Here is a 19086-nt window from a genome sequence, read left to right on the forward strand (position 1 = left end):
TTTCCTGTATTTTTTTTTTTACATTTTGCACCAAAGGGAGTTGCATTCAAATGTTGCTGTACCCTGTACAACGACAATAAAGGCGATTCTATTCTATTCTAACAGTGGTCCTGTTAGTCATCTTTGAATGATGACTTTTCTGGGTTGTGTTCCAGTGACATTTGTTTGGGACAGTCTCTCGGGTGGAAAAAATAAAGGATTTGAACATTAAATAAAAACCTTTCTATATATTTCAGAAAAATCCAGTTTCATATTTTTTCCTAGCAGGATTATAATATAACTTGTTTCATAATGTAGTTTCATCATTTGTTTGTTGTCATTTCACTCAAAGATTGTAATTTTAGCCCCATTTTCATAGACTTTTGTTGTTTGCATCGTCTCTGACTTGAGCTGCAGAAGACAACACGTTCATAAGAAAGGATGAGTGGCACCACAAAGTCCAGACAGCGATCCAGTAGACTAGTTTAAGGCATCTCAGGAGCGAGAAAGTCTATGAAGATCAAACTGAAAATTTTCACAGAAGAACTAAAATAAAAAGTCAAGGGGAACTGGTAAAAAATGGCTCACATAGTTGAGCTAGGCCAAGGAAACAACCTCTAACATCTGTCTGTAAGGAAAAGGGTGAGAACTTCCATAGAAACCTACAAAAGGACTTGTGAGACTATGTCTTACGCTCAGAATTAGGCTGTGTAGTGGATCAAACCAAATCCAAGCATTTCCCTTTTGCTTACATGTGTTTCTCAGGGCTGCCAACTCTCATGAATTGACAGTGAGACACATGCATTTGACCCTCTGGTCCGGTCACCCCCCGACCCCCTACCTCTCTCATGCATTTGAATTTTAATATTCAAAAGTAGGCAACCCCGGTTTCTGATCATTCCAGTTAACAGCAAAGGTTTACATCAAAGGCAGAGGAGGTCTCTGTTCATTTGACTCCATAAGTGTCAGCACTGATCCAATGGAGCCTATGGTGGATCTTTGGCTGGTGCATGACTTTAAACACAAACACTACACTTCTGACTAATCTAGTCTCCTGTCTTTACAACATGCTAGTTACTGCTGTGGTGAGGCTCTAAAAAAGTCAAGACCACACAACGTGGGAAGCACCAGTAGTTTGATGCAGAAATGCACCCAAGTGTGCCTCTTCTTAAACAGCCAAGGCCTGTTACAGAGGTCAGTGCGCTGGAAGCTTTTCTCTGATGGTCACAAGGGCGCGGTGTATGCAGAAAAGAAAAGCTGACTTCCTCACACAAGCTTCAAATGGACCTCTGTCCTTGTGTGAGATGTTGTTTGATCTCTGAGTTCATTTCTCTCTCTCTCTTCTCTCTGAGTCTTCCTGTTTCTGTCTCACTTGCAGGAAGTAAAAATGCATATGCACCCAAGGCCTTTGACAGCAGATTCTACTTTTTGTTTTTTTGAGCCAAACAGTGCTTCCCTCTAACTTTCCTTCAAACTTTTAAACTTCCCTTCAAACTTTCCGTCAATTAGCTTTGACCTGTCACCTCTTGAATATTATTGTTGCAGATTAACATCAAGCCGCTTGTGGCCTTAAGGCCTAGATGGAGTATTTTTACCTTCTTCATAAACCTACGTCCAGTCCTGTACATGTCTACATGGCAAGGGCCAACTTATTTCTGTTATATATCATACATATGTAATAAAATAAAATAATTATTATATGGGTTTTATAATAAAACTAGACACCAAATAGTTCATTTAAAATCTAAACATTACTATTAGTGATGCACCAATATGAAATTTTTGGGCCGATACTGATATCTGATATTAAGATCACTGTTATGGCCGATAAGCGATATTTGCAGATACCGATAAACTGACATTAATGCTTCTAAAATCAGCAGATTTTGTATAGAATGAAAATAGTTAAAGCTGAATTTATTTTATTATGTACACACACCACCAGTGTTGGGAGTAATGCCGTTTAAGTATAACGGCATTACTAACGGCGTTCTTTTATAGGTAACGGAATAATCTAACTAATTACTTTTCCCGCCGTTGCAACGCCGTTACCGTTACTGGGGGCGGAAGGTTGTGCGTTACTATGTGCTTGTCGAACGTTGAGCAGCAGTGTGAGGCTTTCCGACCACCACACTTCAGCTGCAGCCAGGGAGAGAGAGGTGTCGGTAACACACTTACAAACACGATGATGATTGGCCGGGTGGACGGAGACCCTCAGTGTTCTCACTGTCTCAGTCGCTGCCTGCTGTAGACACAGCAGAGCAGTGATGGGAATAACGCCGTTTAAAATAATCACGTTAATAAAAAAATATTTCTTTCTGTAGCGAGCAAAGTAACTAATTACAGTCTTCTTTTAACACAACGTTGTTTCTGTTACTGATAAGGAAATGCGTGCGTTAAGCAGCGCTGTGTTTTGAAGCTGACATCAGCTGATCAGGAGCTAAAGAGGTAGACGTTTTCATCCAAGAGCATCACGGCCGTGAAGAACGAGGAAAACATGATGAATAGTCTACGCCCTTCTTAGCGTGACAGTGGGACGTCCTGAAGGTCCGCTCACCTGTTCACCCCTCAGACGTCCTGATCTTCTGCCTTCCTAGATCATCCAGCTGTAACCTGTTTCTGATCATGTCTATAGTCCCGCTGTAACACTGATGCATCAGTCTCAGACGTCATGGAGCTCAGGTGTTATTAGAACTACCTGTGTGTGTTCACCACCCAGCTTCAGCCCTTCTGTGGCTGGGTCTGACCCAAGTTAGTAAATGTGAGTACTCCATCAGGCTTGTGCCTCTTCTAGTGTCATTTTAAAGGATTTTATTTATTTATTTAACCATTACTAGATTACCAGCAACAGAAATGCTGCTAAAAACACACAATTATGTGAAGCTGGAAAAATTAAAATGCTGTGCAAAATTACATTCATTTCTGTAATTTAACTAGACTGAGAGACCATTTAAAGGCTCGGGAACCTTTGCAGGTGTTTCTATTTGCAATTTTAAATTTTAGCTGATTGGGGTCTTGTTAAATATCACACAGTGACCTTTTAATAGTCTAGATAAGTGTAATGCTCCTGATAGTAGTTCCTCCTGTTAAGTGCTTATTTATTTAAATTATTCAGGTTTATAAAAAACATTTGGACATACATTTTATTATGTTCAGTCATTAGTCATTTATTTTTCACTATTGTAGTTTATGGTTCTGACATGATTTAATTCATGGTTCACATAACTAAACATTTACACATCACCCCCCTCACCCTCTGAAACAGCCAAACAATTGGAGTCAAGATGGAAAAAATATCGGTTGTTAATATCGGCCCGGTTTTATTTATTGAACCGATACCGATATGTTAAAAAATGACCAGCAACAACATCGACCGATATCGATATTGATGCCGATATATTGTCCAACTCTAATTACTATCATTAATTGTTTCATGTTTTAAAGAAGGGATCACCAAATCCATTCTTTGAGGGCTAGCACCCTGCATGTTGTAAACATTTCCTGCTCCAGCTCCAGTCATATGGCTTATTCCCCTCTTGACCCAGTTGAGTTCTGTTAATCACCACTTCATTTAAATCAGGTGTTATGACAAGAAACCAGCTAAAGCATGTTAGCCTACAAGGACTGGTGTTGGTGATCCCAGCTTTAAAGGGTGGACTATAATTTCCTGGTGTACAACTACACAACAAACGTCACCTATGGGCATGTGTCGTTGATTCCAGACCAGGGTTACGTGTACATTAGTGGTCGGTGAGAGCATTACAGGGCGTATGTGGGAAAGTTAATATTTCTCCCTATATTAACTCATTCACTGCCAATGATGTCTAAAATCTTCATATGCATTTTTTTTACTGTGTGGGCATCAGAACTAGCCCCCGCACCGTGAGAACAAACATCCCAGCTCTAAAGCCGATCTTCATCCGCGTACGTCACACGTCGTGATAAGGAAGCAGAAAATCCATGTGTTAGGAGATTGTTTTGGGCCACTGCTGTTAAAAAAAGTGAGGCGCGAATCGGAAAAGCTTCTGCCAATCACAATTTGACAACAGATTACGAAAGAACGGATAACGCTTGAAGCGCACGGATTGTTCCTGATGTAAGAGGTGAGTCTCTGCCTTGTTTTGGTAGTTTTGGCGTCAACATCATCCTAGTGCACAACGTTCTGTGACTCTTAAACAGTAAAAACGCTGAAAAATGCTGGCAGCGAAGGGCTTTACTGATCAGCAAACGTCTGGCAGTGAATGAGTTAATGGGCCCCCAAAGACCATCTTGCCTGGGGCCCCCAAATGTCTTGAAACAGCCGTGCCTATGAAAATGCTAAATCTCTCTCTCTCTCTCTCTCTCTCTCTCTCTCTCTCTCTCTCTCTCTCTCTCTCTCTCTCTCTCTCTCTCTCTCTCTCTCTCTCTCTCTCTCTCTCTCTCTCTCTCTCTCTCTCTCTCTCTCTCTCTCTCTCTCTCTCTCTCTCTCTCTCTCTCTCTCTCTCTCTCTCTCTCTCTCTCTCTCTCTCTCTCTCTCTCTCTCTCTCTCTCTCTCTCTCTCTCTCTCTCTCTCTCTCTCTCTCTCTCTCTCTCTCTCTCTCTCTCTCTCTCTCTCTCTCTCTCTCTCTCTCTCTCTCTCTCTCTCTCTCTCTCTCTCTCTCTCTCACTGTGGCCGGTGCACGCTGAGGGTCTGACCTCTAATAACCCCAGACCCGCTGATCAGAGCATCTCAAACAGATGCAGAGAAGAAGAATAACGCCAGGAACACACCAGCTGAGGAGCGCCACGAAATGGATTGCTGATGAAGTCCATGCGCTGTCCACTCCTCCTCTGTTTACATCAGGCGAGAATTTTCAACGAGCACTTCTGCTCACGCCTACTGTTTTCCAGCCCTTTGTGTCATGATTCAATGCAGGGTGCTACACCTAATTAAGGATCAAGGAGGGCACACAACAGCTTTGTGTGTGTGTGTGTGTGTGTGTGTGTGTGTGTGTGCGCGCTCTGTCTTCTCCATCCCCAGTGAGTCGTGGAGGATGGCTGCTTTTACTGAGCCAGGATTCTCTGGAGGTTTCTTCCTGTTAAAAGGGAGTTTTCCTCTCCACTGTCGCTGCATGCTTGCTTAGTATGAGGATTGCTGTAAAGTCACTGACACTAGTCAGTGACTTGATGCAATTTGCTGGGTTCCTTATATAGGAAACATTTTTTCAATCAATCAATCAATCAATCAATCAATCAATCAATCAATCAAAGCTTTATTTATAAAGCGCCTTCCGCAACCCTGTCAGGAAGCCCAAGGTGCTGAACATGGTAAAGTAGAAGTACAAATATAGTGAATAATTCAAAAATAAAAGCAATTCAAATTACAAAATACAAATTACAAAAAAGGTGAAACATTCTAGTACAGGACTGATGGGTAAAACAAGGGAAAAAGTGAACCAATGAAAACTGTGAGGTAAAATCAACATAAAAGAGGGCCAAATTCAAACATGTTCAGGAAACGCCAAGCAGAGGAGGTGTGTTTTTAGGCGTCTCTTAAAGGCTGGCAGAGATGGGGACAGCCTAACTGAGGGTGGCAACTGATTCCATAGTGACGGTGCTAGGACTGAGAAAGCCCCGGTCCCCGCGAGTACGACACCTAGAACGAGGGACAGAGAGCAGGTCTTGGTCAGAGGAGCGCAGAGCGCGTGATGGGGAATGTCTGTTCAGGAGTGTGGCTAGATAGGGGGGAGCACCACCCTGGAAGAAATTGTAAACAAAGACGAGGACTTTGAATTGTGAGCGATAGCAAACCGGAAGCCAGTGCAGGGAGGCCAGAACCGGACTGATGTGGTCCCGTTTCCTGGTCCCAGTCAGGAACCTGGCTGTGCTGTTCTGCACAACCTGTAGGTGACGCAGTGATGACTGACACAACCCTGCATATAGAGAGCTGCAGTAATCAAGCCTAGAAATTATAAAAGCATGCAGTACCAACTCCAGGTGGGCTCTCGACAGCATAGGCTTGATATTTGCAAGGCGTCTCAGGTGATAGAAATTGGACCGGATCACTGAGTTGATGTGAGCATCAAATTTAAGTCCAGCATCAAGTTTCACCCCCAAACTGGTCACAACTGGTTTTGAGTAGGGAGAAAGAGGGCCAAGATCAGCATAACGATCCACATTCCTGCTGTTGGGGTGAAAAACAATGAGCTCTGTCTTTCCCTCATTCAGATGTAGATAGTTGGACATTAGCCAAGACTTCACCTCGTTAAGACAGGACACAAAGGACTGGATAGAGTGACCTTTCTCCTGACACAATGGAGAAGTAAATCTGGCAATCGTCAGCATAGAGATGGAATGATATGCCATGTTTACGAAAGATTGACTCCAAAGGTAGCAGATAAATGGCAAACAAAAGTAGACCAAGGATCGATCCCTGCGGGACCCCCCAGCGGAGCCCCTCCCAAGATGAAAAATCATCGCCCAGTTTAACACAGAATGTCCTGTTGTGGAGATATGATCTAAACCAATCCAGAGCAGACCCTTTGATCCCAACCCATCGTTCCAAGCGATCCAGTAGAATTGCGTGGTCAACTGTGTCGAAGGCTGCTGTCAGATCTAACAACAGAAGCACCACAGATGTTCCCTGATCTAGTGACAGATAGATGTCATTTAGGACCCTCAGTAGAGCGGACTCTGTGCTATGGCCAGACCTGAACCCTGATTGGAAAACCTCAAATAGATCAGAGTCAGCTAAATGTGAGACCAGCTGCTGATAAACGACTTTCTCAAGCAGTTTTGATGTAAAAGGCAGGGTAGAGATAGGCCTGTAATTTTCTATCACAGAGACATCAGCACCAGGTTTCTTCAGGGTCGGCCGAACAACTGCTGCTTTCAAAGCTGCTGGGACCACGCCTGTGCTGAGGCTCCCATTGATAATCTGACCAAGTGAAGGGCCAAGACATGGAAAGGCAGCCTTCCAGAGACGAGGCGGCAGAACATCAAGTGGAGAGCCAGATGGCTTCTGCCTCGCAACAAGCTTATTCAGCTCAGAGTATGAAACAGTATTGAGGGAGCTCAGGGTGGGTGGTGATGGAGGAACTGCAACCGGGTCAACAGAGTTACCAGAAATAGCTGCTCTAATGCCTGACACTTTATCAACAAAGAACCTGTGAAAAGCTTCAGAGTTTCCAGCAGCTGTAGGAGACATGAAGCTAGGCTCCTGATACACCAGAACAGAGTTTAGTGTTTTGTAGAGAATCTTAGGATTATTGGAGTTTGTTTCGATGATGTCTGCAAAATAAGCCGTTCTGGCAGCCCTCACAGCATCCTGATAAGCAACCAGAGATGCTCTGAACAACTCACGCGAGACCTGTAGGCCATCCTTTTTCCACTTCCTCTCAGAGGCTCTACACAAGCCTGTGTGACATCAGAGAGCCAAGGCTCCCTCCTAGGCCTAGACTTACAAAGCTTGAGAGGGGCAACCACGTCCAGGACCTGATTACAAAGTAAATCAAAGTGTTGTGAATAGTGATCAATGTTAGATGGATCAGGGTTAAAGGTCTCTAACCTTACAGACATACAGTCCACAAACTTTGAAATAGTTTCTGCATCCAGGGCTCTGAACCTAGTAGCTGGAGCTTCACACACAGGGACAGGACATGGCAATGTAACATCACAGAGTATAGGAGAGTGGTCAGAGAACACAGGAGGCAAAGTCATAGGTTCATGACAGGGAGACCAAAAGAGAGAACCAGGTCCAGGGTGTGACCCCTGGCATGAGTTGGGGATGATACCCATTGAGTCAAATTGAATGAATCTAGCAAATTAAAAAATCCTTTAGCAAGCACATTGTCAGGACAGCAGATATGGATGTTAAAATCACCAAAAAATAGGACATAGTCATATTTTAGGATGCAGTCTGCCACAAGATCACAGAAATCATTAAGGAAGTTAGAGTCAGTCTTTGGAGGGCGTTAAATCAGCACAACGAGCAGGCGAGGGAGATGCACAGTTCAAATACGCACAGTTCAAAGGAAGAAAATGACATGGTGTGTGTAAGCTGTTTACAAGGAAAGCTGGATTTAAAAACAACAACCAGCCCTCCACCTCTGCCCCGTGACCTGGGGATATTAAAACACGAGCAGCCAGGTGGTACCAGCTCCAGTAGGGTGCTTGAGTCACCAAACGGGATCCAGGACTCACAGATGTACAGAAAACCCAAGTCATGCTGAATAAAAAAGTCACGAAGAATAAATGTTTTGTTCAGCACAGACCTGGTATTGACTAGACCAAACCGGGTCTGCGGCGGGGCTGCGGCACCGAGATCGCGCATGGGCCCAGTCCCCTCTAACTCTGTGCCTGTAACCGAGCGCAGATTCTCCCAGCAAACCCCAGTCTGGCGAGATCTTCGAGCCGATCAGCCATGGCGCTGTGCCAGCTCACCCTCAGAGCCGGCCAAGTTCCCTAGGCAGGGCACTGAGTAATCCAGGAGACATCTCGGAACCACCGGGTCAGAAGCTGGGCCGAATCGGGCCAGCCGCTTCTTTAGGGATCCAGGCCGACGTCTCACACGCCGGCTACCTCTCTTTCCCCGTCTTCTCCGATGCTTCCTTCTCGAGCTGGGGCAGACAGAGGGCCGACACATCACGGCTTGAGGGGATAGAGCACGCGGGCAGTCCAACCAGCAGCACCATCCTTGAGGTTCCCAGCGCGCGCAGCCCGCTACATCAATGGGAGGACGAAGCCTCAGCAGCGCAGCTCGATCGTATGTCAGCAGGGAATCCACACCATTCAAAAAAGTCATCAGAGACAACAAAAATGCATAAAAGCCAATAAAACGCCAATAAAAGCCAGTAAAAAGCAAGGTACCACTGCATAAAGAGCAGTGTTGGGAACGTTACTTTAAAAAAGTAATTAGTTATAGTTACTGATTACTTTGTCAAAAAAGTAACTCAGTTACTAACTGAGTAACAAGATCATAAAAGTAACTAATTACCAACAAAAATAACTACTTAGTTACTTTTTTCATTAAAGAATGCAAGAATTACTACAATAGTAAAATATAAATGACTAATGACTGAACATAATAAAATGTATGTCCAAATGTTTTTTATAAACCTGAATAATTTCAATAAATAAGCACTTAACAGGAGGAACTACTAATAGGAACATTACACTAATCTAGACTATTAAATGGTCACTGTGTGATATTTAACAAGACCCCAATCAGCTAAAATTTAAAATTGCAAATAGAAACACCTGTAAAGGTTCCCGAGCCTTTAAATGGTATCTCGGTCTAGTTAAATTACAGAAATAAATGTAATTTTGCACAGTATTCTAATTTTTCCAGCTTCACATAATTGTGTGTTTTTAGCAGCATTTCTGTTGCTGGTAATCTAGTAATGGTTAAATAAATAAATAAAATCCTTTAAAATGACACTAGAAGAGGCACAAGCCTGATGGAGGACTTAAATGTACTAACGTGGGTCAGACCCAACCACAGAAGAGCTGAAGCTGGGTGGTAAACACACACAGGTAGTTCTAATAACACCTGAGCTCCATGCCGTCTGAGACTGATGCATCAGTGTTACAGCGGGACTAAAGACATGATCAGAAACAGGTTACAGCTGGATGATCTAGGAAGGTAGAAGATCAGGACGTCTGAGCGGTGAACAGGTGAGCAGACCTTCGGGACGTCCCGCTGTCACGCCAAGAAGGGCACGGCTGCAGACCCCCCGCAGATTCGCTGCTGCAGGTGGGAATCTGCAGCAGCGAATCTGCGGGTCTGCAGCCGTAGACAATTCATCATGTCTTCCTCGTTCTTCACGGGCCGTGATGCTCTTGGATGAAAACGTCTACCTCTTTAGCTCCTGATCAGCTGATGACAGCTTCAACACACCGCGCTGCTTAACGCACGCATTTCCTTATCAGTAACAGAAACGACGTTTTGATAAAAGAAGACGTGGGCCGCTGCTGTAAAAAAAGTGAGGCGCGAACCGGAAAAGCTTCTGCCGATCACAATTCAACAACGGATTATGAAAGAACGGATAACGCTCGAAACACGCAGATTCTTCCTGATGTGAGAGGTGAGTCTCCACTTTGTTTTGGTTGTTTTGGCGTCGACATCATCCTAGCGCGCCGACACCTCTCTCTCCCTGGCTGCAGCTGAAGTGTGGCGGTCAGAAAGCCTGTTGCTCAACGTTCGACAAGCACATAGTAACGCACAACCTTCCGTCCCCAGTAACGGTAACGGCGTTGCAACGGCGGGAAAAGTAATTAATTAGATTATTCCGTTACCTATAAAATAATGCCGTTAGAAACGCCGTTATACTTAAACGGCGTTACTCCCAACACTGATAAAGAGGACGAGCAGCTCGCAGCGTGCACCCGCGCGAGCGCCATCTCACTCTCTCAAAGGTGATGTGATTTTCTGATTGGCTTAATGAACTGACCTGTATTGGAATGTTTATTATGTGAAGTGCCTTGAGATGACTCTTGTCGTGATTTGGCGCTATATAAATAAAATTGAATTGAGATATTTTTTATTTTAATGGGATTAAAGTTTGTAATAAACTATAACCAGGGATGATGTTTTTAGTTAACCCTAACTAAGGGAAGCATTTTGAAACCTACTCACTCTCTTCTACTCAGAAAGCCTGATCTAATCTTCAGAAGTTCAAAACACACAATGATTAAACTTTCCACTTCCCATTACAAGTAGTTCTGCTCTTCCAATCGGCCTCAGGTTCCCTTTTCTCTGGAATAAGGGCCAAAACGCGGGAACAAACAGTCTCTGTTCTTCGGAAAAGGAAGAGCTGGACTTCCTGACATCCTGGCTGGTCCAGGGTCATGTGATTTGGAGGTCAGTCAGATAGGACACACATTCTTCCTGTTCAGTGTGTGTCTGTTTATTTTGTCTCAAAAGGCACGATTTGCTTGCTTAATGAATTTGTCCCATGTTTTATGACTTTTTGCACATGAAATGTTTGCTTTAATAATTCCAGAATGAGAGAATCTTCTGTGATTGTATCATAAATGACCACAGCTATTAAAACAACCTATTCTAACGGATCACATGGAATTCTGGAACAGTTCAGAGAATGTATTTAAGGTGTGTTTTCAATAGTCGTTTTTAAGAGGACCTTTTGTCCAGTGTGTACAGTTTAATAGTTTACATGTGAACAAATGAATCACACTAGAGTGGACCAAAACTTTTAGAGACCCTGTGGTATGACCTGATTCAGATCCAACACAACATTTATGTTGCAGCAATTCTGAGCCAGCTGACTTCTCATAGGTGTGCTTTGTATTCTTGGACATGATAGTGTACACAAACCTCAGTAGCTCACTAGTAAGCCAGAGGTGAACTTTTTATTATAAGCACAAAGTGATAAACAGGATGTAAACTTACTTGCACTTTAAATTCTGCTGATTTAGTGTTGCATAAATTGTCTATATTGTGTCCTTCTTACTTCTAGCTCTGAATCCCACAGACCATTCAGAGCAACAAGTAGACTGAATATTTTTCTGGTTTGCAATGACACATTTTATTTTCCATACAGTTTTCCCTGTGAGAGAAAGAAATCAAGTCAAACAAGGCAACAAGAATGTACTTTTTAAATCCAGTGTTCCAGGTAGTTTCATTAAGACAGAACTAAACCATAGAAAACATTGGGTTATGCACATAACCGCTGTTCCCTGACGGACAGGAACAAGGTGCAACAAAGGTACTATGGGACATCACACCCTCATGTGGCCTGGCTGAAAACACATCTAATCACGCCTGTAAGGCAAATGAATGTGACGCTGCGTGGAGGCCCTGCCCTCCACTTATAAGCGACCGTGTCACTTTCATTCCTGTTCTTACACTCTTCACCTCGCTGAGAACCATAGACTGTACATATACTGGACAAACGGATTCCATTGGCTTCAATAACACGTTTGTTGTCTATAATGGGAGGTGGCCACCACCGCCATTTTGACCGTGTCACAGGTTCCGTCCAGCCCAGACAATTCCATAAAAGGGAAGAGATGAGGCGCTGAGGGTGTGGCTGTAAGGCTGGGCTCGAGTGACGACACCCAGGCGAACTAGCTACGAGCTAACCTGAAGCTAACCCTGGCTAACCCAAAGCTAAAGCGGAGGTGGGAGCCGAGCTAACGGATGTAGCCACCTAGCTTCAACCCAACCGGAGCTAACTGGAACACCCATCGACCTGAACCTTACACGGAGCTTAGGTGGAGGTTTTCTGCGCCTGTTCGTGAGAAGTACCTGTATTAAAAAAGTTTTAAATCGGTAAGTTTATAATTTATTTCCGTAATGAAAACATTTTGCTTTGAGCAAGTTTTCAGTACAGTTTTTTTCGGCGCTATCACTCCTGAGTCGCACCAGCCATTAAATGTATCATGAATAAGAGAAAATATATTTAAGTCGTATTTTGGGGGGACATTTTATTATCTTTCTTACAAAATCTGAGACCAAGCGTTTCACATTGCAACACAAGCACCGGTAACCATAACAGAATGAACAACATGCAGAGGAGAGGATGGCGGTGTTTCAAACCCTCCCGGCCGGCGAGGAGAGCTCATTCCTGGGCTGGAGCCGGCCCTCAGCACCCCGCCACAGGCTCTAACAGATACTGGCGGTGTTTGAAACCCTCCCAGCGGGACAGGGGAACTCATTCTTGTGTGGGTCGGATTCGGGCCGCAGCAGCGTGGTGTAGCCTACATATTTTGTTATATAAGTCGCTCCGGAGTATAAGTAGCAGGACCTGCCAGAAAATGTAAAAAAGTGCTTGTTATAGTCCGGAAAATATTGCAGTTATTAGTATTCGAGCTAAATTAGCAGCGTAAATACATTTCATATATTTCCAAAATGTTATACTTGTTTGTATCTTGTACAGCCAACTAGTCTTTATTCTGGACTCAGTACAATTTACCAAAAGTAAAGAGACATTCTACAGATGAAGTAAGCACAAGATAACTTGCTGGAAGACACGGAATTATCATCAGAACCAGAACAAGAGAGCCTGATAACAGTCGTGAAAATAACAGTTAAAAAGTATGTATGTATAATAGAAATAAAAATATATTAGAATTAGTGTAACTCACTGTGATCCAAACAATAAATCAGCCATAGCTGATTAGTAAATATGACATGAGGTCTGGGAGTTTTTAATTTTCATTTTTATTTTTTTGTTAGATCTGTTTAAATGTCACCATGGCAGCCTGTGTGTCTCCAACATCAGCAAGTGTAAGTTTCACATACCTGTCTCACCACTTCATGTATGGTTTTGTACTTTAAACAATTATGACAAACCTGTTATTTTTTCTCCATAGCCATTTGGATCATTGGAGACAGCTGAGTGAGGCGTGGTGCCCAGAGAGCTGCAGAGACAACCTTGGCCTCCCTGACGTCTGTGTCTCCTGGTTCGGTTGGGGTGGACCATCGACATACATACATGTGCCGACACTTTGCGCCCTGTTTTATAAAATGTAGTGTTAAAAATAAATGTTTTTGCTCAATTACTGGAATTTCTTTGGTTAAGACAAAAGTGAGGAATAATCATTTACAAGTTATTTGTACAACAGGCCCATTTTAAATCCCAACAGTTTCTTAGCAGACAATAGAAATGTGTTCTTTACTAACTTTACTTGGTTTAAAACTCTTACTAAAATAGTGCCGTATTGCAAAACCCAATCATACTTGTTATGTATACATTAGCTTTGTAGATATTTTTTACAGATATATATTTGTGTGCAACAAATCCAAACTTAAATAGTTTGTCATTCTTTATTGAAAAACAACTAAATACAGTTATACAGAAGTGTGGGAAAATGATAATGTGAAAGTATTGCTATTTAAATGTAATCCTATTTATCTTTAAAAAGAAAAACTCTAAAAATGTCCTGTACAGCATCATGACAGAAGAATGGTGGTCTGTCTGTCAGAATGTGCTGAACAGATTTGCTCTTTGAAGAGGAGTGTCATGTTTGGAGGAAGGTACTTAACCCAAGACATGCAGAATACAACACTGACCAAAAACTGATGGAAAAAATGATTTATTTATAAGGAGGAACTTAAGGTGCACAGATAAGTCTGTGGTTGGAACTGCAACAACAGCTCAGCATCTGGAGGAGGGAGAACACAGGTGAGCTTAGGTTCTGGTTTCAAAATCCATTGTAGGCAGGCAGAGGTGTTCAGCAGACTTACTGTGGTGGGTGTATGTGTTGGCTGGAGGAGGGAGAGGTAGAGAGCCGGGGAAGCGCAGGAGAGGGAGCAGAGGTGGAGAGAAGCGGGGCGTCCTGGTGGATGGGGCAACGGGTGAGATGAGAGGTGGGTTATGGAGGGTGGTGATAAGGTCCGTGTGTTAAATATCCAACTCCTGGAGTAGAGTTCAGTATCCAATGAGGTCGACAGGAATCCTGAAGAATGGTAAATCCAATATAAGAGCAAAAACACTACGAAATAACATTAATCCTAGGAACACTAGAGGTAACACGAGTGGCTGGTTACTACCAAAACTGAGGCAATCTTCTGGCGTCAAATTTTGTCCTCCATCCACCTTAAATAGGAAAGCACCCCGCTGATCGCTGATCAGGAACGGCTGGGGTGGAGTCACCAGAACCATGAAGAACGTGTCTCCAGAGACAACCCGGGTCCTGGTACCGATCAGGAAAGCGGACCTTATCACCCAGAGCTGCCAGGTCACGCTCAAAGCCTTCATGTTCACGCTGCAGAGCCTGAACGCTGGCCAGGTGGTGGCCGTAGTTGTCTGTGTTCAGGGCCTTGTTCTTCTCCTCGATCCACTCTTTGGTCTCATCAGCGTCTCTGAGAAGACATCAGAACTCCGTCTGAGTGTGGGTCCAAACTCTACTGACCCGTAAGCGGCGCATAAGTGTGCGGGGTACCTGTGGAAGCGCTACACCTCATGGGCGCTGCCCAGCATGTTGCAGCGAGCGCCAGCGGTTGTTCAGCTCCTGGAGAGAAACCAAACCCAGTGAGATGAAGGTGGACGCCAGTGGGCTGGACGCCGGACGAGGAAACCTGGAGACGGATCGCTCAGACAGGAAGGGAAGAGCTTCCTCTTACCTTGATGGAATTAAAGTTAGCCGTCGTCTGAACGCCCAACCGTACGGTCTGAGGTCAAAGGTCACAGGAAACACACACCAGTCAGCAGTCATACAGATGCATAAAGATAACTGTAGCCATGGCAACCAGCTGACATGTCCCCACTTTCACCAGCACCTGGTGCCTGCCGGGTCACCTGAATTCCTGTGTGATTTCAGCACGGTCGGCCGTGACTGCGGCCATCAGAGGTGACCTCTGATCAGCTGAATGAACTCACCTTCTAGGGTGACGCCGTGTTACCCCGGGTTTCCACGGGAGCCGTCAGCAGCATGTTACTGCAGCAGCACGTCTTGCTCGCGTAAGCTGCTGCTTGGCCCTTCCCACGAGACGCGAAGCAGCAGGGGAGCAGCTGTCACCGACCGAGCACGAAGTCACTCGAGTGACTTTGTCAGTAAACACAACAACAAGCAGGAGAAAACTACAACATGGTTTGTGTTTTATGTTCTGTCCGTTTTATAATCGCCAATACGGACCTGAAAAACAAAGGAGACCGCTAGCTAGGTGATAACTTCTCACGGGGCCGCTCAGTTAGTAACCTTTTTTAAAAGTAAAGCAACCGGAAGGCAGCACGTTCTTTATTCTGAAAATCTCGGTAGCTTCTCTCAATTTCCGCGTCCGATTTCCTGTCTTTCCTTCCCCAAAAATGTCGAACTTGACCCGTTTCAGAGGCGTCGCGCGTAGAAAATAGAACCGGCGCGTAAGGGCCGCGACATGCTGCTCCTGAGACGTGGCCGACTCGCGCTGCTGACGGCTCCGGTGGAAAAGGTTCTGTTGACCACAGCGGTTCCTATCAGCAGCTATGACGTGCTGCTGCAGTAACGTGCTGCTGACGACTCCTGTGGAAAGCCGGGGTTAGAGACGGCTTCATCCTGTAAACAAACAAATGAGTGGTAACAAAAACACCACGTCTGGTTCTGGTGGAGGCGGAGGACAACACGCACCTTTCCAGGAGCAGAACCCAGATGTTCTTGTTGCTACAAACAGAGACGAGCAGAGTTAACAAACCAGGAAGTGAGAGGGACCAGCTGCTGCAGACTGGTGACGCTCACCTGAGCCTGAACCATAGGAGCCTCCTCAGCCATCAGACCTTCTGACTCCAGTTCAGATGCCACCTTGTTGATGTCCCTCAGGTGGGACTCGTTGGCCTTCAGGTCCTGCAGGACAAAAGCACCTGCTGATTATCACCTGAGCTGATCTGACAGCTGCTGCTGGAAGACGGAGAGGAGGAAAAGTCCGACCTTCTGGAAGTCGTCAAACTTCTTCTGCAAGACCTCGACCTGCTCCAGGTCCGACCCGTCTCTCCATCCTCATTCAGCTAAAGACGCGAGTTCAAGTAAAACAACCTAAAGTCACACAAACACAAAGCAGGTGTGGAGATGTTCGCTCTGAGCTGGAGGTCGTTCCTCGGCTGTGAAGGGCATACGAACCTTGTTGGTGCTGTTGAGCAGCGTGAGGATGTCGCCCTTCTTCATGGTGACCTCTCCAGGACTCTTCTCCTGGTAGTCGTACAGAGCCAGAACCAGCTCCTTCCCGGTCTCATCGTCAGTTGGAGCCACTTGTTGCTGTTGGGTTAACAGGTCTGGTGTTAGAACGTGGTGGATAAGAATGTTCTGACGGGCCGAGGGTTCTGAACCAGCGAAGTGACCTGGACCCAAACAAAGTGAGCCAGAACCTGCAGACACCTCAGAAACATGTCAGGACCAGACCTGCTCTACCTTCCTCCATTATGGTCTCTCCTTTCTGGGTGACAGCCTTGATGCGAGGTTCATGACCTGTGATCTCAGCCTGCAGAGCCTCGTGCTTCTTCAGCAGGTTCTGGACACCAATCAGGTCCTTCCCTGAGGACACATGTTAGAGTTCAGCATTATGCAGTAGACAGACCAGTTTAACCTAGGGGTTTCTTTCTTCTACAATCTGCTCTTTAACTGTATTATTTCCTGCTATTTCAGCTGTTAACTTTATTTTTTCTGTAAGTGTTTTTCTCCCCAGAAGAAGCTACAATGATGTTCTGCTGAGCTGTGGTGGCCTCATGGAGGGGGCCATCGTCTAGCACACTGCTGCTAACCACTTAATCATTCTCCCTCTCCTGATAATAACATTTTACTTTCTTTGATGTTGGATGTGCTACTACTAGTTTACCCGTTTAATTATAGATTCACTAGGATAAATACAATAAAGTTTATCTCTCGCCAAATAGAATATTTACTAAGAAATCACAATGTAACGTGTGTGTGTGTGTGTAAAAGCCATGCGTAGTGTTTATTTATAAAGCATATGTTGTTGGATTTTATCCAGAATCGAGACTTTGAAAATATATAGTTTAATTACAGTTTGATTTATTTGACATCTGTATAATGTTTATTATTTTGTTTTTTCCCCCTAAATACCTAACGTTTTAGTTAACATGAATATTAGTCATTCATCACAATACATGAAGTTACACATTTTAAATTTTAATAGGGGAAGACTGCAGGAGGGAGCAGTAAATTACAGGGGGTCCCCTGCAAAAACTAACTTTATGAGTCTGATGAAAGTTGCTGGTATTCCCGCTGCTTCTTCGGTAAACAGCGCCAACAAAAACAAAGAAACTTGGGATCTTGTCGGCGTGGCAGTGGGATTTAAGGGAAACGCTGTATGCCCTATAGACTTCTCAACGAGCTGCAGTATTTCTCCGGTCAGATCTGTCTCCGAGTTCCACGAGCGGTCAGCCCGCAGCAGCGAGGCGCCGCATCGATCAGCCTGCCCGGCCTGACCGCTGGGGATTACCGGATGAAAGAATAGAGCACAGAAGTGTCCCCCCAAGCGGCGCGCCCCGTCATATTTCAACCCATTTTTATCTTAAATGCACTGGGTTTTACCCTTTTACCCATTTAAATATGCCCTATTAATTATTTTACCGTATTTTACATTTAAATTTCATGGTTAAACAGTACATGCTACATGTTAAACTGATAGTTAGCTAGCTACTTCGGTAAACTCAGCTAGTTTAAAGGCAGCAGTGACATAGAATACGAATATAGATTTTAACTTACCGAAAAAAATGAAGTGGAGACTCCTTGGACGCTCTATTAGTGCAATTAATACCACAGCAAGTCATTTTGTCCAACAATTGCACCAATATTATCCAAAACAGAATTCACAAGCACAGAGACTCAAAATCCCGACACAGTTTCCAGGAGAGACCGAGGCTGTACTGAGGCCTTTCCACGGAGCTAGCTCTGTGGTCACGTGGGTCTGAGGCGGCGGTCACGTGTGTCGGATGCTCATTAATTATACAGAATTTTAGGCTTTCAATACACTTAAACAGAAGAGTGAGAAAAAAATTCACCCCCCTCAGAGTTGTCATGAGTATAAACTAGATAATTTAGACAAAAAACCATTTTTTGAACCAGGCTGTAAACATGTTTATTTCTGCTGTGAAAATGGCATTTTTAACATGGGAGTCAATGAGGATTTGCTCGCTTCTGGTACCAGCCCCCAGCGGATGAGGGTGGAACTGCAATTTTTCTTACTTCCGGGTTGGGACCATTTTCTGAGCGGCATTGTGGGGGCTTGCTGAGAACACACCTAAAACCTAGCTGCGCTATTGAGAGAGGGACTGGTGGTGCCTGTGCTCGGCAGCCTCGCCTCTTTCAGTGTGCCCCAGGGCAACTGTGGCTACATTGGAGCTCATCACCATCAGTGTGTGATTGTGTGTGTGAATGGATGAATGATACACTGTAGTGTAAAGCGCTTTGGAGTCCTTAGGGGCTCGACACACGGGAGGCGATCCGCGGCAGTGGCCAGCGGCAAAGCCGTCTACGCGTTCTGTTCCATGGCGAAATCGAAACTTCCGTTGTTTTGATTGGCTGTGTCACGTTGGAGGGAATTAAGGTTATTTAGCGGTTCAGAGTTAATAAAGCGGTAGATATGATGTTTCACAAGGTGCTGCTAGAGTTATGTGAAATCTTACTTCTGATTTTACTATAAAACATAATAATAATCAACTTCTCCTCCATGTTTGCTCGGAGATGTACGGAGCA

At 44.5% G+C, this 19086-nt stretch overlaps 1 protein-coding gene across 6 annotated transcripts; it reads right to left on the bottom strand.

Moving 5' to 3' along the window:
• Positions 1-13979: 13979 nt before the first annotated feature.
• LOC139069619 (spectrin alpha chain, non-erythrocytic 1-like) lies at positions 13980-18268 on the bottom strand. Of its 6 annotated transcripts, XM_070550230.1 has the most exons (11): positions 18097-18268; positions 16780-16902; positions 16492-16626; positions 16303-16407; positions 16114-16218; positions 16006-16038; positions 15026-15073; positions 14845-14913; positions 14453-14764; positions 14147-14358; positions 13980-14064 (listed from the first exon to the last, which is right to left on the bottom strand). In XM_070550230.1, exons 9-11 carry the CDS (start codon positions 14658-14660, stop codon positions 14014-14016), a joined length of 471 nt encoding a protein of 156 aa, XP_070406331.1. In that variant the 5' UTR covers positions 14661-14764; positions 14845-14913; positions 15026-15073; positions 16006-16038; positions 16114-16218; positions 16303-16407; positions 16492-16626; positions 16780-16902; positions 18097-18268; the 3' UTR covers positions 13980-14013. The 6 variants fall into 6 exon arrangements, with proteins under 6 accessions (XP_070406331.1, XP_070406330.1, XP_070406332.1 ...); XM_070550229.1 differs by lacking the exons at positions 16780-16902; positions 18097-18268 and having other exon boundaries at positions 16492-16721; XM_070550231.1 differs by lacking the exons at positions 13980-14064; positions 14147-14358 and having other exon boundaries at positions 14553-14764; positions 16492-16709.
• Between the last annotated feature and the right edge of the window lie 818 nt (positions 18269-19086).

The sequence above is a fragment of the Nothobranchius furzeri genome, chromosome 4 (assembly GCF_043380555.1).
Source record: "Nothobranchius furzeri strain GRZ-AD chromosome 4, NfurGRZ-RIMD1, whole genome shotgun sequence".
Classification (NCBI taxonomy): Eukaryota; Metazoa; Chordata; class Actinopteri; order Cyprinodontiformes; family Nothobranchiidae; genus Nothobranchius; species Nothobranchius furzeri.